The sequence below is a fragment of the Poecilia reticulata genome, chromosome 3 (assembly GCF_904066995.2).
Source record: "Poecilia reticulata chromosome 3, P_reticulata-male-v2, whole genome shotgun sequence".
Lineage (NCBI taxonomy): Eukaryota > Metazoa > Chordata > Actinopteri > Cyprinodontiformes > Poeciliidae > Poecilia > Poecilia reticulata.
In genome coordinates this window covers 646,760-671,663 of record NC_088832.1, presented here as the reverse complement: position 1 = coordinate 671,663, position 24,904 = coordinate 646,760, and the positions used below count along the sequence as shown (strand labels likewise).

The window sequence follows — 24,904 nt, the reverse complement described above, 5'->3', positions numbered from 1 at the left end:
AGCCAGCCAGAGTGCTGGCTCATCAGCCCTCTCCGTACCTGTGTGCTGCCACGGCCCGGCTGTTCAGGTATTTCTGAGCCGTCATCACACCCACGAATAGGAAATTCTTGGAGCTGGAATGCGGCTTCACCGTCGTGGGGGAGCCGTCCGCCTGCGATGCCCACAGAACTCCTCCGTGTTCGTTCCTGAGCCCCCCGTGGAGCCCGCAGGCGGCGGGGTTGGCTTTGCGCTTCTGCCCGGCTCTTTTCAGCTCGGTCGCCTTGGGTAAGATGAGCCTGGAAGCCAGCGTGAAGCCGACCACCAGTCCCAGCAGAACACTAAACCATGCTCTTCGGCTTCGACCTGCCATTCCCCCAAAACTTAACCAGCTCGTCGGAAAATGCTGTCTGGTTCTAAAACAGCGGTTCTCGAAGAAAAATGTCTAGGAAATGAAACCCAGGCAGTAAAAGACGGCAGCTAAAAGTGGCTCGGTGGGGTTCCAGTGGCTCACACACACAGTCTAGGAGCAGAAAAGCGCTTTTCTTCCAGATGCCCACGTAGCATCTCAGCAGACTCCTCGAAGCCGCTACCTGAAGCTCCGAGCCCCGCCGCTGCCCGCCCCAACCAGCCAGCAGCCCTCCACCGTCCACCGCAGGGGAATCACTGCCGAGCGACGAATGTAGCGGCTTGCATTGCAGCGCGGATCCTGTCAGGTTTGTCCCCCGCACGGTAGCTGGAATGTCTGACAATCCAGATCGCTGATCTCGAAGGGTTTAACACTGGTTTGACCCAAGTGCGTTTCCGTAGAAATGTTCCGACGCAGCGTACCACGTTTTACCGGAAATCCTTTCTTAACCACCAGAGTTATGTGCAGTACATCTAATGTGGGGTTTTAACTGTGTCGATGATTATTAAAATGTGAGCAGAACCCCACAGGGTTGCTTAAATCTGTGGTTAATATGCTGCTGCGGGCTCCAGCTGCGACTGAAAATTACCGCTTTAATATTTAGTGCCAACCCTTTTATTAAAATGTTTCTTAGGTTATTTTTACGTTGTCGTTTAAGTCAGGACATAAAGCTAAAAAGAATAAAGAGTAGCACAGCTTATCTCGTGCGCCACCTAGCGACTAAATTAATGTGAATCGCGCTTTGGTTTTGCATTGAGGGAACTGAAACAATCTTGTTTCGCATCTTCTGTATTTTTAGATAATAGTCCATGTCTCAATGATAACAGAATAAAAATAAAAATATTTAAGATGTTCTTAATTATTTAACTTTGTTTGAAAAGTTCTTAACCCCTACAGCTCTTTGTGGAAACTAACATTTGCATCAAACCCTGACTGTGACCCATTCCTGCTTCTGATTTTCCTTCTGCTTCTTAAAAACTCACCACAAGTTTTAAATGTGGTTCAAATTTGGGGCCACAGTTCCAAACCTCAATATTAAATTTTAACCATATTTTATATTTATATTGTGAAACAGACAAACACTTCTAGCACATTTGCCCGTTTCATCATAATCGGTCTTCTGGTTAGGAAGAGTTTCACCTGTGCTGATGTGACTCAAAAGAAGTTTGGGGCAAAAAAAAGACAGTGTTTTTGTTCTATATAAAGTAAACCCCTTTAGTCAATAAAGTTATTTGTAATAAAAAGTATTCGCCTGGTCACTTTGAACAAAATCTATAAACAGGATGAATTATTACCAAGAAAACTGAAATTAAGAACTCTGTTAAAAGCACAAGATTTGTGCCACTGCCAACTATTGGTAGAGTGTTTCTATTTAGACATGGCAGCAGTAATAACACCAATATATATTTGAAGCTAAACTGAATTAGTCATTTACAAACAACCTCTTGCAGAGCTGTCCAGATTTTCCTGGGAAGACCTGAGTGGATACATGAAAAGGTACATTCCTTTACATGGATAGGAAGCGTTTCCTTTGTACAACTTGTACATGATGTGCCTAAATAACAGTGTCACATTGGCCTGGTTCCACAGGATTCCTTCATTCTGTGGATTAGGCCTCAGTGGTATGCCGATTTACCCTCACGAAAACGAGACTGTTCAAAGAAGCATTTTCACTTTTTTTTCCCACATCATTTTACTCTAAATTGTCTTTTGTTTATTTTCAATATCTTCATTTTTGTGAGGTGACCTTGAGTGCTCCGAAATATTATTAGAAATGGTTCAAAAGCATCTCATCTTTTGGGGGATGCTGTACTGTACCAAATTGGTCACTCTGCCAACATGCAGGGGGAAAGCTAAGAAAGCTATGCATTTTTTTTATACATGACTTTGACTGGGCCATTCTAAAACAAATGGAATAAAAATACACAACCTTAACATCAGCATTCAAAATAAATACAATTCCCCATGTTAGTTAATATAAAGATGAACAGTTTACCTGCTGGTCAAACCCAGCTCTCCCAGCTCAATGAATGGAGTTGGGCAGAGAAACAGACACAAGGTTTCTTACACTTTAATTTGTTTAGAATCACACAGTCAGACAGAATATAAATATGTACTAGACACAACTGCTGCTATGACTTTTCCTCAAATCTTTCAGAAATACACAACTACCATGAAAAAGCACCCTGACTGGGACAGATCAGCCAGACCTTCTGGTTAGAGTCCATTTCAAGGAACGGCTTCATGTCAAGCTTCCAATGACACCAAGAACTGAGTCCATGATCTGCTGTCATCTTAACAAAAGAGCTACTGAGGAAAGGAAAAGTGTAGTACACCCATTAAAATACACTTTTATAATGTTCCTTCTGAAATAATTAAAGCTGCAGTATGCAATTTTTACAAAAAATATGTTTTAATATTTGTTGAAACTGTCACTACTTCATGACAGTATGATATGAGACAGATGTTCTGTGAAAAGAAATTGACCTATTCTGCTCCCAGTGTGAGCTAGTAACAACCAATCAGAGCCAGGAACAATATTAGTGCTGTCAATCACAATTTTGTGTGGTGCTGCTCACCCTCTTTTTCCTCTCCTTCCTTTCTGCTATGCTGCAGCTAGCATAGCATGTTGTAAATGCTCATGCCAGATAGCATGATCACAGATGACGACACATAAAGGGTTTTCCTATAACAGTAATTACAAGCACATTTAGCAGCAAGTACATGAAGGATGACTGACAGCACTGAGACCCTCCTCTGGACTCCAATTGGTTGTCTTTCGTTTGGAGTGATGCATTTCTTCAGGTGGTAATAACAGCTCAGGGAGGAGGTGAAGGAGATCAAGCTTTACATAAATAATCTGTTACAAACTACACAACACTGATAGTTTTAGCAAATTTGTAAAAACATATTTTTTATAAAAGTTATATACAGCAGCTGTAAAGCTTATGTACTATGTTAAAAAATTTGGACCCAAAGGAAGAAGGAATTGTAATTGGAACATTTTTACTGCAAGACAAAAATATTTGTAGTTTTGTTAGATTGTGCAGTGAAATCATGTTAATGATTATGTTTCTCAACAGTCTCTTGTGTGATTTTTTAAATGGGTGTACCAACTTCACCAGTATTGATGTTTAAGCAGTGATCTGGAAGCAGGAGCTCTGTTTCATTGTCAGCTTGGTCCCAGCAGTTAGGGTGCAAGTTAGTCTGGAGGCGGTCAGAGCACCTCCACCCTTTAACCTCATCCGCCCGCGGAGGGTCCCCTCCTCCCTGGCCGCCAGCTACAGGAGCCTCCTTGTCCCATCAGGGGATTGTAGTCTGAAACACAGAGACAAAAAAAATTAATTCTGAGTTTATTTTACAGATACAGAAGTGAAATGTGTATTTTTATCCAGCAATCAGGCTGAGTAGAACCAACATTCACTACACTTCAGCTGCAGCTTCCGTCTCTACACACTTAGTGCTTCTAGACACCAAAGTCTAGCGACTCAGTCGGATTCAGGCATGGATTCTGGACCGGGTTCAGATGGACCCTCACGACTCAATATGTTTGAGCTCTGGGAGACGTTAAAGCTTGGGATGTTTCTGTAGAACCTAACCCAGCTTTAAACCGAACCAGAACCTCCTCCCTGACCTGCTGCTGGGTTTCTTGGTCTCCATGGTGTTGGCTGTTCTCTGAGGTCAGAGAACCAGAACATCTGGATTCATACTGACAATAAATTTAATGGTTTACTATTAGCTGCCTTCTGACTGCATTTAATTAATTGAGCTAACTTGTTTTGAGGGTATATGAGTAAAGGGGGCACACTTTTAAATTATGATTTGTTAATTAATTTTATTACCATGGATCATTTTCCTTCCTGTTTGGGAAGAAACTGCTTCACACACACAAACAAAAAATACTGCATCAATGTAATCCTTGGCAGTTCCAGTGCCGATTAAACACCATTTGCTTACATATTCTAAACCTAATAATGCATGTTGTGGTTCTGCTGCAGCACACACAGTCTGATGATGAAGGCTGCAGGTGGTGAGGTTCTTACCGCTGGAGCGCAGTGGCTTCTTATCCATCTTTGGTTTGAGCCCAGCTGCTGCTGCACTCGCCTCCTCTGTGTTCTGCAGGAATCACACACACAGTGAAACTAAAGCAACATGAATGCAGCTGGTTTATTCCAACATTTACTGCTCACTTGTTCTCTCACAGCAGAAACCCAGGTTCCTGACCTCAGCCTAATATTCTGTCCTGAGTCGAGACAAGGTTAGCTCACCCCAGATAGCTTGTGTCCTTTGGAGCTCTTCCCCTGCTTCATGCTCTCCCATTCCTCAATCTTCTGCCTTCTCTTCTCTTCTTCTTGCTGTTGATAAAACACCGTGAGTATAAGTCTACCCTGGTTCAGGTGGCCCACCATGCAGCCCCCACTGCACCTCTCTCTGCTTCTCCTTAAAGGCAACAGCTTTGGCATCCAGCTCCTTCTGCATCCTCAGCCGAGCTGCCTCCATGGCCTCCTGTCTCTTTGTCACTAGAGATGCATCTTCCGGAATAAACAAGGAAAATCATGTTTGCAACAAATTCCCTTCATATTTTTCACTGACATGCCAGATAAAGGAGTCACAATAACGTTGTATTTCCCCCGGCCCCTCCAGCCGTTGCTGTGCACTGATGGCCAGCTGGCTGAAAGTTGGCCAAATTTAGCTTTAAAAGTATTTTTAGTTGTGAGAAATTGAAGTAATCTTGAGTGAAATTCAAAGCTGTAGCACATAACATTTTGTTCTAAAGCTAGAGTCAGTAAGGCAGGAGCAATTGCCTGTCTAATTAAGCAGCTAACATTAGCTTTTTATACTTTCATAACTCTATAAAGAGGAGAACAGCTAAAGGTGGAATATCTTGTACAACAGTTGCTAAAAAGAAACTATGACTGACATTAAGCAGGTGTTGTTCAACGTTTCTGCCTTTGTGCATTAAAACCAAAGCAACTATAAGGAATTGTTCCTACATGCTGCCACCAGGAGCAGTGCCGTTCTAAAGGTCCGATTACATCAGCTACAGGAAGAAAATTAAACTCCTCATTTCCGTCTCAACAAAATCAGGAGAGCATTTAACAAGAACATGCTGGTCCTCCCTCAACATTTATGCTGCATGGAACCAAAATATAACCAAATATTTGGTTATATTTTAGCATGTATGCTAAATGAGCATGTATGCTTATTTAGCATTAATATTTGTTGAAACTGTCACTACTTCATGACAGTATGATATGAGACAGATGTTCTGTGAAAAAAAATTGACCTATTCTGCTCCCAGTGTGAACTAGAAACAACCAATCAGAGCCAGGAACAATACCAGTGCTGTATGCTCATTTAGCAATGCATGCCAATATCTATTGCAGTCCTTCTCAATATTAATATAAAATGGGGTTTTATTGTGAAAATGTTAAGAATTACAATGTACTTTATTGATCCATGGGGAAATAGCTTATTTGTTGACAAGCTACTCCCATCCAAAGTGTTAAATATTAGCAAATTAGCATTACATATGACATATGACATTATAGCAATTAGTGACATAATTATTGAAGTTGATCACCGTGACTTACAGCCAGAATGGCTCCGTTATTATTATTTTTTGTTGTTAAATTCTAAGAAACTATAAGTAGAAATGCTTTTAGAAAAATGTCTCCACTTGAACGTTGTTACGGAGCTGATACTGACCTTGCAGGTTGTGTGGAACGGAGTCCTGACGGCTCTGGCCGGTCCTCCTCTTCCTCAGATGCTGAATGAGCAGCAGCACTGTGACGGTGACAGCCAGCAGGTACCACCCGTACAGGGACAGGAACTCCCCAACTGCCGGGGGACAGGGAGGAAGTGTTTCAACTATGCCGTGTGCTTCCCAACAACAATCCACTCAACTTATTACTGTCTAATTTCCTGACGTGTGTTTCAAGTAGAAAGACTTAACACTGTTAAACAGCCCTTCTTAGCCAGTTTCATACTTTACACGTCATGAAGCCGAGACCGGAAGTGTTGTTGCTAGTTACCTGTGAAGCTCAGCTGACTCAAGTCCTGGTTCTTCAGAGGAACCTGAGAGTTGTCATCGTCGACGTCTAATATTTCCACATCATCATCCATTTTACCCACCCACACACACGCAAACACACACCGTGTTGTTAAAGGCACAAATCACACAGAGAGTCTGTTTTAAGCTTCCTGCTGCGGTGCAAACGTCCTTATATCAGCTCCATCTAAGCGGAATCCCAACTAACTGACACAAAACCAAAAACTATCTACTCTCTCAATCCAGGACATTCACGGTGACGTGTTTGTTTTCGCAGCAATCTCTTCTTCATCTGGACAGTTACTTCTGTACTGGCGCCGCCACCTGACGCGGAGGCTCAATGATGACGCTTGGCTGAAGTTGAAAACGGAGACTGCTTGTTTTGGGAGCTATAACAGTCTCATTCTTCACAAATACACGGAACGCGACTTATAAATGCACAGAACAAGATTCACACTTGTATTTTTGATACAAACACAAATATATCTTGATTTAATTAATGTTTATGACATCCACTAGCAATTTCACAGATCCGTCTAATATAATTCATACTAAAACAAAAATAGCTAGTTTCTGTATTGTTCTAAGAATCAGATACAATGAAAGCCCGTCCTGGTAGATTTCCTTTATTCATCTTTATAAGTTTATCAAACCCTTCAAATGATACCACAAACCAGTTTCGATTTAGCAGAGATGATTTTAAAAAAAAAAAGTGGACAAATTTTTAATCCTATTTTGTTAGAGGGAACAAATGCTGTTATGCTGAAATTACAAACTGGAAGCGGAAGGTTCCTGTGTTCTTATGGCAAGCTGTTTTAACATAAATTCGGTTTCGTCTGACTATCCGCAATTACATTCCAGATATCTAAAAATGCATTTTGACTAGACAAAACTGCATTTTGACTATCCGGAATGGTAATTTAAAATATCTGTATTTACATTCTGACTAGTAAGATTAATAATTCAAGACATCTTGAATTACATTTTGACTAGTCAAAATTCTTTAAAGATATCTCAAATAGCGTCACTGGATCTGTCATTTGACGGGACACATATCCGTTAGATGACGTGGAAGCCCCTTTGTGGTGTTCAAACAGTTGCCTACAGAATTTTATTTTTTCCTGCACAAAATTGTCAGTAAATGTCACAAATTAGAAAGAGCTCGACAACAATGTTGGAAATGCGAAGATAGCAAAACTTCATAAACTATAAGACTGCAAAGAATTTCCTGTTTATTCATTTCCGACGAACCGAATGCACTTAAAAACAGCGTTGAAACGCTAAATCTGTTATTGTCAAAGCATTTTCAACATGAAAGTGGCGCATTTTCAAACATCTTTTTCCGTATTTTCTATTTTTTATTGTTTTATTAAACTTTCAAATTGCTACGTAGGTCAGGGACATTTTGAGTAGACAGAATACTAATTCAAGATATCACTAATGTCATTCTGACTAGTCGGAATGTCAATTTAAGATAAATAGAAAAGCTGTGTAATTCAAGATATCTCTAATTGATTTGGAGATTTCTGAAAAGGAATTTTGACTAGTCAAAATTACAATTCAAGATATCTTTAATTTAGTTTTGGCTAGTCATTATTTGCTGTTAAGATATCTATAACTTAGTTTTCACTAGTCAAAACTACATTTCTCCTATCCAAAAATACATTTAAGACTAAAATTGAGATATCTTGAATTTACTTTATGACTAGTCATAATTTAATAATATCTGAAATGTGTATTTCAGATAGTCAGTAATTCATTTTAGATATCTTGAATTGAAGTCTCCATACAAGTCAATGGTAAATCTGACGTCATTTCGACTAGTCAGAATGTAATTGGAGATATCCATCCATCCATCCATCCATCCATCCATCCATCCATCCATCCATCCATCCATCCATCCATCCATCCATCCATCCATCCATCCATCCATCCATCCATCCATCCATCCATCCATCCATCCATCCATCCATCCATCCATTTTCTTACACCCTTGTCCCTAATGGGGTCGGGAGGGTTGCTGGTGCCCATCTCCAGCTAACGTTCCAGGCGAGAGGCGGGGGTACACCCTGGACAGGTCGTCAGTAGATATCTTAAATCGCTAAAACGTCTAGTCACAAAACAATTTGAGATATCTGGAATGTAAGGGCGGTAAAACTGAATTTATCATCTGATGGCTGCTGGAGATGGACACCACCAACCCCCCTCACCACCCTGCAAGGATCAGTGTGTTCAGATCATGGATGGAAAGATTTTAAGGTAGTTTGTCTCCTGAAGTCCACACTTAAAACAGCTTCATAGTTAATGCCAACATCAACTGACTCTATGACATTGCTGACTATTTCTTTACTACTTCTAACATAAACAGGCAAAGAAGACACCCAGAAATGTTTTTCCACCCCAGGCATCACCGGATGCCAGGGGATGATGATTGGGACCGCCCAATCATCATCAGTTCTGATGATGTCACATCACAACGTCTTAAAATTGTATTATTTTTTTATTTGCCATTTTTCTGTTCTCTTTTAATACAAATACTTTCTCTGTTTAATTGCTCTATTGTTCTTTTTTGTAGGTTTCTGTAAGTTTCAGTGAACGGGAATGTTCTGTCGTTGATCCTCACTTTCATGTTTTATTGTCACACTGAAATTTTCATGTTCATGTGTTCACTTTTGACCTGAAAACTTATAATTTATGTTAAGTTTATAATGTTTTAATTCAAATTAGACAGTTTTAAAATGTCTGTAATAAAACAATATTTGAATTACCTTGAACATCTTGTGTAATTAATCTTCCCATGTAATTTTAGCCTAAAACAATGTAAGTACTGTAGTGTAGTTATGCATGTCATGTACAAAATAGGTACGTTTCTTTTGTTTGTCTCAACTCTCCTTGTTGCTCTGCCATCTCTGCTGGTAGCTGCTTCCTCCTGAAGGAGATCCAGGTGTTCTGACGGTTCTCCATCATGTCAGCCTATTTGCTCTACTTCTGCTCCCTGGTAATCAGATGTTATAGCTTATAGCACATAAATGTAGATAAATAACAGAGTTACTAACGAGGACGGTACATACACATAAGGAATTATTTAAAACAGAAATGTTACTTTATAAATACATAAACAGTTTTCTTTTTACCACCCAGCTATACAGAATTATAAATAACTGGAATAGTTGTGTAAATTAAAGACAAAATGTAATTACTTGTAAGTTTTAGACCTATGCAGGCTTACAGCCATGGATAAAATATCACTATCGTTTTCTTCAGGTTTATTGTTCATTCTACAATTAATAATTCATAACAATTTGATTAGAGAACTGATATTTAGCCATTTTACAATAGGATGTCATATGACATGTTTTATTATCTCACAATGAGGGAAACAGATGCAACAGCAAAATGAGAAACAATCGAACCACGTAGATTCACACAAAGATAAACAAATGACGGTAACATGCTGTACAATACTGAGTTATTTATAACTGTAATGTGCAACTGAGTGTCTTCAGAAAATGCGCATGTTGTGTTTGAGCAATAAAAATACAGCAGGCTTTGTGTTTTAAATGTCGTCCATGACTGTATGTATGCAACCTTAAATGTAGTAAAAACCAGACAGATATATCTACAAACTGCTCACCTGGCTGGAGAGCAGCAGCGGCGTTAGCTGCGTCTGAGTCGGTGTTCACCGTGGGGCTCCGAAGCCTCTAACGAGGCTTTCCATTCTCTCCACTACGGTGACAAAAGCGACTCATTCCTCACGGCTCCATCGAGCTGCCACTGAATATTGAAATCAGAAGCAAAGAAAAAAGCCGGCATCTTTTAGTTCACCGCTTGTTTGTATCTTCCATCACTTCCGTGTTGCAGCGAGTTTCAAACTTTGCGCCTTCATTTTTCTTCTCTCTTCGCCTCGATCTTCTGACCATGCCCTCCGCCAATCAGTGAACAGCAGCGAAGTTTGCGTCACCTACCAAACCCGGGCTGGCCCTGCTGACCCTGCTCTGAAGCAGGACCCAAAAAAGCAGCGCCAGCCCCGTTGAAAAGGCCGGTGGAAACACAAGAAAAGCGAGAGGAGCCGAGCCGGGCGGGCCGGTGGAAAAGGGGCGTAAGTACACTTGAAGTTGTTCCAAAAAAGTACGCATAGTATACTAAGATATACTATTAGTTGTAATTTAATACTATTTAAATACTACTAAAGTATATTAAGCACAACATTAGTTGTTCCAAAATAGTACAGTTTAAGTACATCGATAAAAGTATACTAAAATATATTAAAATTTATTATACTAAAGTATACTTTTTTTCACCTGGGTGGGTAGTTCTTGAATTGCTACAAAATAAAGCTGTATTCCTTCAGCCCACTGGCTGCAATGTTGACACCTTGAGATTCCATGAGACCTAAATTCTGAACATCATGGCATGGAGTGTATCCCAGTTTTCCATGTCTGGCATATAACCATTCAGTTTAGCTTTTAAACTTGTTATATTGATCCTGTGTCCAGACAGAGGGATAATCAGTAGGCAGCACCATGACCTGTTTGTGCTGAAGATCCTCCAGCTTCCACTTTGTCTTCCTAACATGGCGCCTCCTCACCCTGACTCTCATACTGATAGGAGGGACCACAGAGCTCTGCTAGGTAGTGATGGGTCCAGCAACACCGACGCGCCGGCGCATGCATCAAGTCCATAGACCAACACCAGTGTCGGTGCGCATATTGGTTTCAGCAAGTCACGTGACCAACACAGGAACTGTTTCGAAATGACACTGGATGCTGTTAAGGAAGAATTTTTATATTACTGTTAAATTTAGCAAAACTCTGGCTCTGATACTTCCTTTTGATCCCGGGTTTTCTCGCGTGGCCACGTGCGGGGACAAAAACACAACAATGCGTGTTGACGTCACAGAATTACAGGATTTAATCCAATCAGAAGAAAATATAAGATAGTACAGGAAACTGAAGAAACACAGATACAAACATTGTTACCTGAGACAAGAAGACAAAGAAATATCAAGGACGTCCTTGGAGAAAGAGCTGGTGCAGAAGTAAAATAAATCAGCTTTTTTTTCTGAATTCTTTCCCTTGTGCACAAACTTTTATACCTGTAGGTGTGTTTTCCTCTTTAATGTATTCAAATAAGGCGTATCTCTACTTGACCAATTGGAAGACATCTCTGGCCCTTTTAAATTTAGAAAAAAGTCCTGCAATTTGTTCACAAGATCAAACACCTTTTGTTAAATAAGGTGGAAGCAGACTCTCCGAATTCATGGTGGTTTATGGCTTTCACAGATCAGTGTGAAAAGCTAGAACTTCCTACTGATTGTTTCCCAACAGACAAAGAGCAGATCGGAGATCTTGACAAACCATCTGCTTTAACTACAGTAAAATATATCAATAGGTCAGAATATGTTATAAATTTTAAAACTATAATTATGGTATTTCAATCAAGTCATGATAAATTCTAAAACTAACTTATTTTAAATTTATTTTCTTAACACTATCCGGCCTCCTGCGGCTCTACAGCCATCTGGGCAAAGAGAAACAGATGCAGGAACCTCAGGTAGCTGTGAAATTCTGGTTTCTCTTCTGCTCTGCCAGGAACAAACCTTTAATACTGTACTTTTAATTCAATGAAAAGTTCTCCAAAAACCCAATTTGTTCTTCTGCACTCAGCATCTCCAAAGTTTAGTCCTGATATCAAACCAAAAGCAATAGATAATAAACAGAAAATAATGAAGTACAATTCCTGTTTCTAATTAGGAATTAGAAACAAATAAGAATTAAGACATTCATTCACCATAAACCTAAGTATTTTCTAATACTAAACAAATCATTTTCATGTGATTCTAATATAGTCAGAAATAATACAATTTCAAATACATTCATCATTAACTAAATTAATTCTAAAACAAGATAATAGAATTTTTAGTCAAAACATGTTATTAATAACTAAGAAAAATGTCTTAAATTAAATGTTAGTGATTTAAAACATTTTATGTTCAGTTTTTTTGCACCATGTCAGATGTTGGTTTTGGAAGACTACTCATCCTGGTTACGTGAACCGACCAAAGTTCCCTTTCTCAGAGTAATTCAAGTGATTCTGTCCTCCACCTTCCTGCATATGTTAATTTATGACCTCCTGTCTTTAATGATAAGACCCCAGGGGTCTGAGCCGAAATTCTCTTGCAGATTCTCTATTCTCCTTTGTACTTTAAATACTTCGGGTTTTAAATCACTCACACAAACCTGTTCAAACTTAAGAAATTCGTTCTAAAAGGTTTAAACTGTGTTAAACACTCAAAATAATAATTTTTCTCAACAATGCCAAACTGTGTTTATAAGGAAGCGAGTCTGTCAAAAGCATTTTTTACATCGTCATCTATGGAGCAGCTTCAAAGGAAATGTTTCTGCAGTGTGGGACCATTTTGATTGGAAAATATTGGAAAATAAATTTGTTTTCATTTTTATCGTTTCATCCGGTTCTTGTCAGTTTCTACTTAATCTATCTGAATCCAAATTCAGCTGCAACTGACTTTTAGTTAACCTGCAGAACATAATATGAAAGTAAAGTGTCGCATGTGTTTAACTATTTAAATAAATCCACCTTTTCAATTCAAAGCAGCTTGGAGTAGACGCTTTAATGACATGACTGCGGATCACATTAATAAGGCCCGATTGATGCACACGCACATCCGCTGACCTGAAAACAGGTTTTGTTCTTTGGTTTCAATGTAGAGTTTTTATTTATTTTCTGTGTAATAACTGTAAAAAATAAAGGTAACTACTTCACGGATTTCGCTTATCAGGGGTTATTTTTAGAACGCAACCCCTAAGAAAAACAAGGGTTCGCTGTAAATGTAGTTTACTTAATTTTTTTCTACAGCAGTTTTGTCAAAAAAGCGTAACAGGCTTAATTTCAAAAGGTTGTAAAAACTTTTTTTTTTTTATAAAAATTTGTGGAAAAAGAAACAGTCCATGCATCCTCATTCCAAACACATTCACTTAAATTTTCACTTTATGGTACATGTTCACATTCTTTATTGACTGTATATCAAATATATTTTAAATGTAACTGAAGATATGACATAATACAACATATAATATTCAATAAAATACAAAGACTTAAATCTTATTGTACAGACTTGATCAAATCACTACGTTGCCTGTAGGAATTTTTAATGTCCAGAAGGTGTCAGTATTGAGTGACACAGTATTGACACAGTATCAATACAGTGTTGCTATGAGTCGAAACGCCTCATGACGCCTCATTTACCCATCACTACTGTTAGGTTAAAAGCACATCTGTCATGATTAGTGGATGAGGTGAGTGGTGAGGAAGGACGCAGGCAGACCCAGGTAAAGATGATGAATATAATGATAATTGTCCACGGGACAGAACAATGGAGAGCACAAAGAACACACGACGGCCCAGAGAAACAGACTGGTAAACACAACGAGGATCCGACGAGGAACACAAGACAACAGGTGGGACTAAATACACAGGGAGGGTAATCAAGGAACGAGACACAGCTGGGATCAATCAACGGGAAGACGCAGAGACTCACAGGACAGAAACTGAACACAGAAAACCCTAAAAATAAACACAGAAACACGGATCACGACAACATCTTCTGAAGTTGGGATATTTTTCCTCCAACAGGTTCCAGAGGAATCACCTCAAACCAGATGTTGGACTGGATTTTATTTCAATGATATATGATATTTATTTTGCAATTATTATTAAGCGCTCTTATGAACACAGCGGTTGATTAGTTGATTTTAAACTTCTGATCTGTTAGTTATTTTGATAATGGAATCGAAACGCACAGAATTGTGCAACACCTTGTTGAAACAATAATCATTGGGATTATTATTGTTGTTGGGTCATTAATTTGAACACATTTTGTTGATTTTTTTTTTTATAAGGATAAAAGCCCAGCCACCTTCTTAAGCAGTTCTCCACTGACCCCCTCTAGCTCCGCCCCTGAATAAAGACTTTCATATTGTTTTGTCTACACCTCAGACCAGTAGGTGGCGGTAAAAGTGCTTTAGGACTGTTTGCCAACCCCCACTTATTACCGCCGAAGAAGACAATAAAAACACGAAGAAGAAATCTTTGTTCTGGCGGCAGTGTGTGACACGTTCTGATTAGTTTGGTGAAAAAAACTTGTTCCGCCTAAAGCCTGGCTTTGTTGTCGACATGGTGAAGTTATCTGCGGAGCTCATAGAGCAGGCTGCTCAGTACACCAACCCGGTGAGAGACCGAGAGTTGGACCTACGAGGTAAGTCTGAGCGCCTCCCTCAGAGCGGCATCGGGCCTCGTTGCTTTTGACTTCATTCAGTCGGAGAACACCAGGATAGGAAGTAGCTGTGTCTGCGGACTCCCAGTACCAGGCTTTGCAAGGCGTCCAGAACGGCTGCTTCACTTTCTGCCTTTTTAATTATGCTGCCTGACCCGGAGAAGCTAGGCTGCTAACTGCTAGCATGGTAGGAAGTCAGAGTCAAACTACAAGGAGGACACTTTCTGGAGTTTCCAAAACGGCTCTGAATGCTAAGTGAAAAAGCAGCTGAGGACCTGGTGTGTTTGCATATAAATTATTCACGTACTTTAACCTTTCCTGTGTTTTACTCTAAAGGTTATAAGATCCCGGTTCTGGAGAACCTGGGAGCGACTCTGGACCAGTTTGATACCATTGATTTCTCTGATAATGAAGTGAGGAAACTGGACGGCTTCCCTTTGCTCAAAAGACTTAAGACGTTGCTGATGAACAACAACAGAATCTGGTAAGATTTCAGATCCAGATCGAAATGATCAGATGCTGATTGGAAGTAACTGGATCCTGCCTGGTTAGTGTTAGACCCGACTGGTGGTGCCAGTGATCCGAGGCTGTGGCCAGGGTTTCCAGCCCAAACACAAAGAAAATCCAGACAAAAAAGGGCTCAATCTCATATAGTCTTATGGGTTTTATTTATTGTTGTTGTGTTTTAATTTTGGATAGTTAAAATGTCTTCCAGTTCCAATGATAAATGTTCTTTACAGAGTTAGTTTCTTGTTTTTTGACAGGGTGCATTATTATGCCATCATCTATGAATTACTTGAAAATAGTCTCAAAACAATATTATCGTCATCATAATAATTACTGAGACAACTTGTTGTCCAGTGTAAGTTGCTATTGTGACAGGGCTCGGTTATGTGAGGTGTTAATGTGGCTGTTGTCTCTCATGCTGCTGTTGTTCCACCAGTCGGATTGGAGAGAACCTGGAGCAGTCCCTGCCAGATCTCAGAGAGCTGGTGCTCACCAACAACAACATCCAGGAGCTGGTGAGTAATGTTACCATGGAGCCCCAGTTCTGCTGTTTGGAATGCCTGCATGGATGAAGGGTATAAAGTCAGAGCAAACACAAGAGACTGTTGAATGAAAATTCTGACCAGAACTAGGGCTGCACCAATTGCAGTTTTCTAGCCTATCACCGATTATGATCTTTAAAAGGCCTAACCTGCTGGTTCCAGTTCTGGCCAATACTGACTTTTTTTACAACAACAAAGTTTCTGAGTTGGCAACAGTGGGATCACTATTGTTAACTGCAAACGTGCAGACATGACCTGGTGGGTGGGCTGTCAGTCAAACCTCTCACAGCAAAGCAATAGAAGACAGTGGCTGATTTTTAGACCTTTACTGAGAAAGATGAGATCAGTGGATAAGATTAGCTTCACATTCAAGTATCAACTGATCACCAATCTCCCAAAATTAGGGAAGGATATCGGGGCACCAGAACAGATGAGACTTCAGTGGATCAGCAGCTTATCAGGCTGAATTGGAGGATCAAGGGTTGCTGCTGTTTGGGTCATTTGCAGCGTAGAGTGTTCAGCTGGGAGGGAGCAGAGGACAGATCCTTGGATCCACGGATCACTTTGGATTCTCTACTCAGGAAATTAGAACATCCTGAAAAAGTACAGTATTTTCCTGTCTGTCATTCCAGAAAATGAAATTCATATTATATAGATTCATAACATACAAAGTGAAATATTTCAAGTCTTCATTTTTTCCAGAACTAAAGTGCTGCTCAGTGGTCCAGGACCACAGCTGATTTAAACTGAGTCCTCCAGCTCTAATCAGTTACTGAACCTTGAGGTCTGACCTCTTGAGTTGTTGGGTTCCTGAAAGATCATTCAGGAACATCACAGTTTGAGCTCATCAATACATTGTCGTTGTTGGATTGTTCTGGTTTCTCTTATACCAGCATTATGATGCAAGTTAAAAAGTCTATGCTTATTTTGTCTCCATCCTGCCTTAAAGGCCACATTTAGGCAGCTATTAGGAAAGGCTGCTTAGACTCAGAGCTGTTAAGTTGTATGGAAGAGGACTAGGGCAGCTAAAAATAACTTTTTTCTGAGATTCCGAGTGGCCCTAAGCCTTTTCCTTACTGGTTAGAAGTACATCCTGTTGAAAGTATGATCTGATGCTGCTCACACATCTGGGCAATTTGGGGTCTAATTAAAGTAAAGTTGAAACCTGTCTATATTCATCTCCATCAGACTTAGTTCTCCTTCTGCTCTCCTTTCCCATCAGGGAGACTTGGATCCGCTGGCCTCTGTGAAGACGTTAACCCTCCTTAGGTAACGCTCTCACACACATGTTCAGCTCTATATAGTGCTATCTGAAGATTTAACTATCTGAAGAGATTTATTTTTTTGTGCTTGAAATAAGAAAATTTTACTTAGATAAAATAAGTTATAGACTTGAAGTTTGCTTGGTAAATATTGATATTCTAGTTTCTAGCAGATATTTACTCTTAAGTAATATTTTCTTAATATCAAGCCTTTATATCTTAATGAGATAATTAAGTACAAAAAACACTTAAGATAAGAAAAATATTCTAACATAAACCCTCTTGGTGAGAAAAATTATCTTGTCAGAAAGAAAACAAGCATAAATCTCCTTAAGTAAAACATTTAATCTTACTAAGATTTCAGTTTTTGCAGTGAATGGGTCTGAGTGTCTGACCCCTCTTGGCCATCACCTCCAGACATGCAGCTCTGTCCTTTCTGCCTGCAGCTTGTTGAAGAATCCTGTGACAAACAAGAAGCACTACAGGCTTTACGTCATCAATAAAGTCCCACAGATCCGTGTGCTCGATTTTCAGAAAGTGAAGCTCAAGGTAAGGTCTGGCAAACCCAAAATACCAATGTATGTTAATAAAGATGAACATGTTCCTCTGACTGTGTTGTTCCAGGAACGGCAGGAGGCAGAAAAAATGTTCCGAGGCAAACGAGGCGTTCAGCTCGCCAAGGACATGGCCAGGCGAACAAAAACGTGAGTCTGATTCGACAGCAATGTCTCAGGACCCCTGATGAACTGCTTCCTTTCAGCAAACCTGAACTACTGTTATACATTGAAATACATGTAGCGAAGAGGACAACAGTTGATTCCGTCCCAGTCTCACAGAGGAGTAGAAGGTTGCCTAAATGAACCGTGTCCCTTTCAGGTTTACTCCTGGGGTTGTTCAGCCCGAGAAGAGAAGGACGGGGCCGTCTCAAGCTGATGTGGAGGCCATCAAGGTCAGTTTGTCAAGTGGGATCTCTGACCCCTTCTAGTCACACAAAAATAGAAGTTTTTCCCACTTTTCCCCTTCGTTCTTCTGTCCTTTTATAAAAGGACTGATAACTACATTATCTATCAGTAAACACCATCTATATTGATAATCTAGATAATGACTCTGGGTCATTATCTAGCTCTAGTAGGCTCCATTTGGAAGGCCTCACTGCTGCGAACATATCTGTAATCAGGGTCATAGTTTGTGTTCACTTTTTAAAAAAATATATTGCAACTGCACAGCCAGCATGAGGTTCTGATTCATTTGAGTAGAACACAGGTTGTGCTTTAGCTTCCTTTCTCTGTGTTAATGATCTGCATCGACTCCAGCCTAGATTGTAATAACATTTCAATAGTAGTTTTATCTGATCCCAGTGCAGAATTGGACACAATTGATCGTGACATTTTAATGTCCTCTTTAGCAAATTGGGTTGGTATTTCTGGCATAGTGCTCAGCTACCTTTCAATGTGAATGAAATTATCTGTGGAGTTTCCCAAGGTTCCATCCTCATCCTCTCCTCTTCAACATTTACAAGCGTCATTGAAATTCTATGCAACAATCAGACAGAGTATCACATATATGCTGATGACACACAATTGTACTTTAGTCTTTCACCAGCACATTAAAGTTTGGTGCAAATACTCACTAAATGCAGTGAACAGATTAATACAGTTGGATGTGTCAAAATCTTCAACTAAAAAATGATTAATCCTAAGTTTTAGTCTTTGAACCAAACAAGCATTGACTAAAACCAGCCCCCTCCTTCTGTTGGTTTAAAAAGCTTTGACAGAACCAGGAGTTTGGGGTGATCATGGATCTGAATCTGAATCTCGACAATTGCATCTAATTTCTGAAAAAGACAACATATGACTACCTAAAAATATTTCCAAAACTAGATGACATGTTCCAACAGGACTCTGAAAAATGAGTTCATGCTTTTGGTTTTAGCAGACTCAATAATTGCAGCACAGAAGGATCTGCATTTCAGTCCAGTTCTGATATCTTCACACTGCCTGCTTATTGCTCACAGAATAGTTTTAAAATCTGTTAACAAACCACTTAGTAGTAAAAGCCCAGATTACATTCCTGATCTTCATCTGCTGTAAACCATGAAGATTTTAATATTTGAATCAAACCTACTCTGCATTACAAGAGTCAAACCAAAACATGCTGATCAGCGCTCTGGATTCACCGCAGGAAGCTGGAGGAACTGACAGTCAGTTGGAGGGTTGGATGGTGCTGAAGTTGTGTAAATGTGTGTTTCAGAATGCCATCGCCAACGCTACATCATTGGCAGAGGTGGAGAGGTTGAAAGGCATGCTGCAGGCCGGACAGATCCCAGGACGAGATCTCAGACAAGGTGGGTTCCAACCTGCTGTTGCTGTCCTGTGTGCTTCTACTGACAGACCCGCTCAGGAGGATGTGTGGAGGTTCTGAAGAGGCAGGATTGTTCCCTCAGAGAACTACTTCAGCACTGTTTCAGAACCACCAAACAAGTGACTGAAAGGTCAATTTGAGCAAATAATCTGCTTCCAAAGACAACAAACCAAGTCTGTCCTGGTTTATTAGCTTTGGTCTCCAGGACTCTTTCCCTCAAACATGGAATTATTTTTTCTTTTCAGTATGAAGTTTTGTCTGCTGAAGTCTTAGAGGGAGTTAACAGTCTGAAGAGTAAACCTGCTAGGAAAGAATTTCTTCTTCTTTTTTTTTTTTTTGACATCTCGGCTTCTGTTTACTGCTCAATTATAATCTTCTGTTTACTGCTCCAAATATAATAGAATATAAAGAACCCAGCTGTTTACACAATCCATCAATGATAGAATGTGGAGCTGCATTCTGTTGTCACAGGCCTGAAGTTTCACATTTCTCCATCACAATTGAATATGCTTTCCAGACCCAACGAGGTCTCAGCATCACAGCAGTTTGATATGGTTTCTATGTGATGGTGAGATATAATCTCATGTCTCTTTATTTGTTGAATTAGATCCCAGTGGGATGGAGGAGGAGGAGGAAGAAGAAGACTATAATGGTGCAGAGGCGCATATGGAGGAAGGTTACGGAGACGGCATAAACAACGGGGACCAAGCAGAGGATGAAGACATGGAGGATGAGCCTCATGAAAACGGCTCCTGAACCTGCTAGGTTTTTTTTTTTCTTTCTCAGATTTCTGGTGTCGCACTGCAGTGTGCTGTTTTTATTTTGTATATTGACTCATTAAACAGATTTCTTGTACTCTCTGAGATTGCATTCTTTTGTCAAATAAAATCTCACTTTGTTTTTTTTTTCTGCAACCTTTGCTGCATTCTGTTGAACTTTTCAGCAACATCAGAACTTTTCAGGTAGTTGAGGTCCAGCCTCCTGACAGGAGGGTTCAGAAGCTGAAGCAGAGCAGCTTAGTGGTGCAGAGCTCCAGTTGGTTCAGACAGTGGATGAATAGATCACAGGACTTGGTTTTTATATATTTTGTTCATTCTTTTTTTCTAAAATAGAAGAGTATGAAAGTAATCAAACCCCATGAGATTTTTCACATTACCAAAATAAGCTATCATGGATTTGTTTACAATTGATCAGAACAAAGTAGCAACATTCTGAATCAGGAGAAAAGTACTTTTGTTTGTGCTTATTTATATTTTTTTGCATTTAATTTATTTGACTGGGATAGTGCACATTAATTAACTTTGTCAAGTTTTGGCAGTGTAAATATGCAGGAATTGGAACAATGTAATAAGACGACACAAAAAACACCTCACTATACAATTCACAGGACAGAACAAATGTAGTTGTAAAGAGCAAAAACATCAAAAGATTTACACAAGAAAATAACCAACAAACAGGATACAAACCCTCCGCTATGAGCAGTGGAAGACATGCTCATAGCAAGTCTTCCACATGATTAGCTAACCAGCTAATCAAGCATTGGTTGATTAGCTGGTTAGCTGTCAACCAATGCTTGGAGTTTCTGTAGCTTCCATTGCCTCTGACCAGCATCAGAGGTAGTTCCCTGAATGTGAGGCTCTGATAGATGCCACCTTCTGGCTTCAGAGTGGTTTAGCACCCATTTCTATTAATTCCTCAGTCTACTTCAGAACCATATGTTTATACTCTTAAGTATTTTTGAGTTATTTGTTTACCGGTTTTACAAATTCTTTTGATCAAAATGGCTAAAACTCAATCGGGTTAAACAAAGAGCATCTGAAAACAGAAATCTTCAAATCCTACTAGAGATGCTCAACTGGATTTACATCTGGACTTTGTCTGGACCATTAAAACACATTATTTTCTCTGATCTAACCCATTCCATAATATCTCAGGCTGAATGTACAGGGCTGTGGTCCTGCTGGAGGATGAACCTTCATCCCAGTCTCATTTTGTGCTTCTAGTCTTCCATCATTGTTGAAGGAAAGCATCCCCGCAGCACCATGTTGCCACCACCATGATACTGGGGATGTTCAGTAAGATCAGTGAGATGTGGAGTGTTTTCAGCCAAAAAGTTTCACGTTGGTCCACAATGCTTGAACAAAAATTATACAATTGAATATGTCATTATTATTATGACTGGTCAAAATGACAGACAACAAAAGAGTCTAGTTTAATCCCTAGTTCAGTCCACAGTGACATGTCCTGATGACAGTCATTTGTTGGCAACTCTGCTAATCCACCTCATTTGCTTTTGCTGTTCCTCTTTAAATCTCCATCTGATCAGAACTCCTTTTTCTGGATATTTAAAAATTGTAAGCAGTGAAACAGAATGGTTGTCAGAATTTTATGTTGCTTCCAAAATGTGAGATCACATTAAAATATTAAGCAAACTATCAAAGTGTCTCCAACAAGTTTATTATAGTAAAGGAAATGTTGTTCAAATGCCAACCATCCAAAGTAAGAGACTTTTGTGCAGGTATCTGTTTCTGTGTCCGATTCTCCCAGCTTGGTTTGAGGAGGTTCTTGACATCAAGATGAATCCCATCAGTCAAGCATTTTCCCCGGACACCTGCTGTGTCTTTACTCAGTGGCTCCAGCCACATCCTGCTCTCAGTTGATCTATTAACTTTCGGTATTTGCCCAGGACTTTAGAGATAAAGCTCTCAAAGAAACAGCAGGGCACTGCTAAGAAACCAAACACAACATGGCGCTGAACAGAACACAGTACCTTTGGGCAAGGCGGTACCACACAGCAAACATCCCCAAGTCAGCTCTTTCATGAACTAAAGGGTGGAGAGAAAAAGGATTCATGAAATCCCTGTTAAACAAGGATGTTTACAATGCAGATTTAATCCAGTCTGATATGTTAGGAATAGTTTTGTGATCTGTCTCTCAGAAAGAAATAGAAAGAGAAAAAATCCTTAATAAAGTGTCTATATTATTAATATTTATTGAAATGAGGAAAATTAGAGGTTTTAAAACAGTCCAAAGCCATCTCCTAACTGTTTGTCTCAAAGATTAGTTAATGTTGGAGATTTTCCTTCTCAGAAGAATTACTCTGCTGTGTGGAGATGGTAAGTTATGAGGTACAGCTGTAAAACATTAAAGTTGATGCTACATTTATATTGTTTATATGAAACCCCAAAGGAGAGAAAAGGATGTGACCTGACAGCTTAACTCATGACGTCATTTATTCAAGACTGATGACGCAGAACCTTTTCTAATGGATCAAAACAGCCGTAGACGCATTGCATGCACCTAATGTACTTTATAAAATCAGCGTGTTCAAAAAATAATTACTCTTAAATTAGAACTTCTAGGGCTAAGTACAACTCCGTCATTCAGACTGTAGAGGAAGTCAAAATGTTAGAAACAGTATAAATCAAATATCACATATTGATAAATGTAATCCCTCCAGGTTAACAGGGGTAGGTGATTAAATGTGTGCCACAGGATGAATATCCTGCACTGAGGGAGCTGAGTCACTCACTGACGCAGGCTCCCACAAGCCAAGTTGAGTTCAGTTCCAACATGGCAAATGTAGACCATGATACAATACCTGAGAAATTCTAGCAAATAACTTCAAACTATTATCTGTACCTTTTTATCCCTGCAGTGGTCATTGGGTAAGAGTCAGTGTTCACCCTGGAGAGGTTAGGGGTTGAGGTTAGGACAACACAGAAGGTCAGCCATGCAGACACACACTCATACCCTAACAGGTATATCTCTGGACTGGAGTACCCAGAGACAAGGGTGTAGATCCCATCTCATTATTGGGGGAAGACCATAAACAAGGACATTTTTTAAGAGCAATTTTGGGGGGGTCAGCAAAGTTATAGTAAAATGTGCTTTAAATTTTTTTTTGTGTTTTCAAGCTGCACCATCAAAAATGACTAGTGAATAACAAAAGTGTTTTTCTCAGTAAACAACCTGTTGAAACCCATAGAAGTAAAACTAAGATTCAAATGTTGCTTAGATATGAGTTTGGTTCAGAGTCACAGATCTAATCTCTGATACACCTTTACAAAACTTAAAGCTCTGACTAAAAACAAGTTTTAATAAGTAGCTCTACTTAATAAAATTCCTCATAAATATTGATTTATTGCTGTGGTTCTCAATACAAGTCATGTGTTATTTAAATTATAAGTTGCTTTAAACTTTTATTATTATTATTTCATGTTAAAACTTATAAATATGTAGGAATTGAATATTTTGGAAGTATCATAACCGGAAAAGGGTAGAGTGCCTTCTCCGGGTCAGGGGGGTCGTCCTGCCTCAAGTGGAGGAGTTTAAGTATCTGGGGATCTTGTTCATGAATGAGGGAAGAAGGGAGCGGGAGATCGACAGGCGGACTGGGGCATCGTCTGCCGTGAAACGGGCGCTGTACCGATCTGTCGTGGTGAAGAGAGAGCTGAGTCAAAAAGCGAAGCTCTCGATTTACCGATCAATCTACGTTCCCACCCTCATCTATGGTCATGAGCTTTGGGTCGTGACCGAAAGAACGAGATCACGGATACAAGCGGCCGAAATGGGTTTCCTCTGCAGGGTGGCTGGGCTCTCCCTTAGAGATAGGGTGAGAAGCTCAGTCATCCGGGAGGGACTCAGAATAGAGCCGCTGCTCCTCCACGTCGAGAGGAGCCAGTTGAGGTGGCTCGGGCATCTGGTCAGAATGCCTCCTGGACGCCTCCTTGGTGAGGGCACGTCCCACCGGGAGGAGGCCCCGGGGAAGACCCAGGACACGCTGGAGGGATTTACGTCTCTCAGCTGGCCTGTGAACGTCTTGGGGTTCCCCCGGAGGAGCTGGAAGAAGTGACTGGGGAGAGGGAAGTCTGGGCCTCCCTTCTGAAGCTGCTGCCCTGGCAACCCGATCCCGGATAAGCGGAAGAAAATGGATGGATGGATGGATGGATGGATGGATGGATGGATGGATGGATGGATGGATGGATGGCATAACTTAAATTTAAAGGTTAGCACCAGAGTTTTCTAGAAAAATATTTATATTTTATTTTGTGGTTTTAAATGCTCCACGTTGAAGATGGTAAGAAATAAAGGCATACTTTTTTTTTTTACTGTCAGCTCTTGTAGCCCCTCTGCTGTCGGCACCCATATAGAACTGTCGGCTTGTGGTAATGTTCAGCCGCTCCCTCCCAATTCAAACTCTCTAAGAGTTAGAGAGCTAAATATATTTGAAATATTGGCTACCTTCGACAGAAAAAGGAGCTAAGTCTATGAAAGCAACGTAGCAGTTTAGCTAGATTTCCAGGGCATAACATGGCAGTTTATTATGACTCAGCCAAAGTAATAAAATAACTAACTGCACTCTGATTTTTATTAATGTGTTTCACTCTATTGAGCAGTGAAAGTAAATAAAACGTGTTACATGTATTTTGCTTTAAGTATTTATTTACTGGAGGGTTTTTAATGTTAGCGCTACAGAGCCACAGCTAACAGCCAGCTCCC

The 24,904-nt window shown here is 40.0% G+C and overlaps 3 protein-coding genes and 1 long non-coding RNA gene across 4 annotated transcripts in view; 2 read left to right on the top strand and 2 right to left on the bottom strand.

Annotated features, from left to right (window-relative positions):
• Positions 1-886, bottom strand: part of chsy1 (chondroitin sulfate synthase 1) — a 36,495-nt gene extending 35,609 nt beyond the window's left edge. Inside the window, exon 1 of the mRNA XM_008404950.3 lies at positions 39-886. Within this exon, the coding sequence (XP_008403172.1) occupies positions 39-349 (311 nt within the window). The 5' untranslated portion in view covers positions 350-886. The remainder of the gene's footprint in view (positions 1-38) is intronic.
• A 1,554-nt stretch (positions 887-2,440) lies between these two features.
• Positions 2,441-6,753, bottom strand: selenos (selenoprotein S). Its single transcript, XM_008404952.3, has 6 exons — positions 6,421-6,753; positions 6,095-6,226; positions 4,811-4,917; positions 4,654-4,740; positions 4,429-4,501; positions 2,441-3,703 (listed from the first exon to the last, which is right to left on the bottom strand). The coding sequence occupies exons 1-6, from the start codon at positions 6,509-6,511 to the stop codon at positions 3,627-3,629; spliced, it is 567 nt and encodes a 188-aa protein (XP_008403174.2). The 5' UTR covers positions 6,512-6,753; the 3' UTR covers positions 2,441-3,626.
• A 288-nt stretch (positions 6,754-7,041) lies between these two features.
• LOC145551030 (uncharacterized) lies at positions 7,042-9,204 on the top strand. The gene is made up of 2 exons (XR_014086785.1): positions 7,042-8,696; positions 8,806-9,204. It is a non-coding gene; the product is annotated as an uncharacterized LOC145551030 (long non-coding RNA).
• Positions 9,205-14,475: 5,271 nt separating this feature from the next.
• On the top strand, positions 14,476-20,262 carry snrpa1 (small nuclear ribonucleoprotein polypeptide A'). Its single transcript, XM_008404953.3, has 9 exons — positions 14,476-14,712; positions 15,067-15,214; positions 15,674-15,752; positions 17,002-17,048; positions 17,488-17,590; positions 17,666-17,745; positions 17,918-17,990; positions 19,292-19,385; positions 20,010-20,262. Exons 1-9 carry the CDS (start codon positions 14,631-14,633, stop codon positions 20,156-20,158), a joined length of 855 nt encoding a protein of 284 aa, XP_008403175.2. The 5' UTR covers positions 14,476-14,630; the 3' UTR covers positions 20,159-20,262.
• Positions 20,263-24,904: the final 4,642 nt, after the last annotated feature.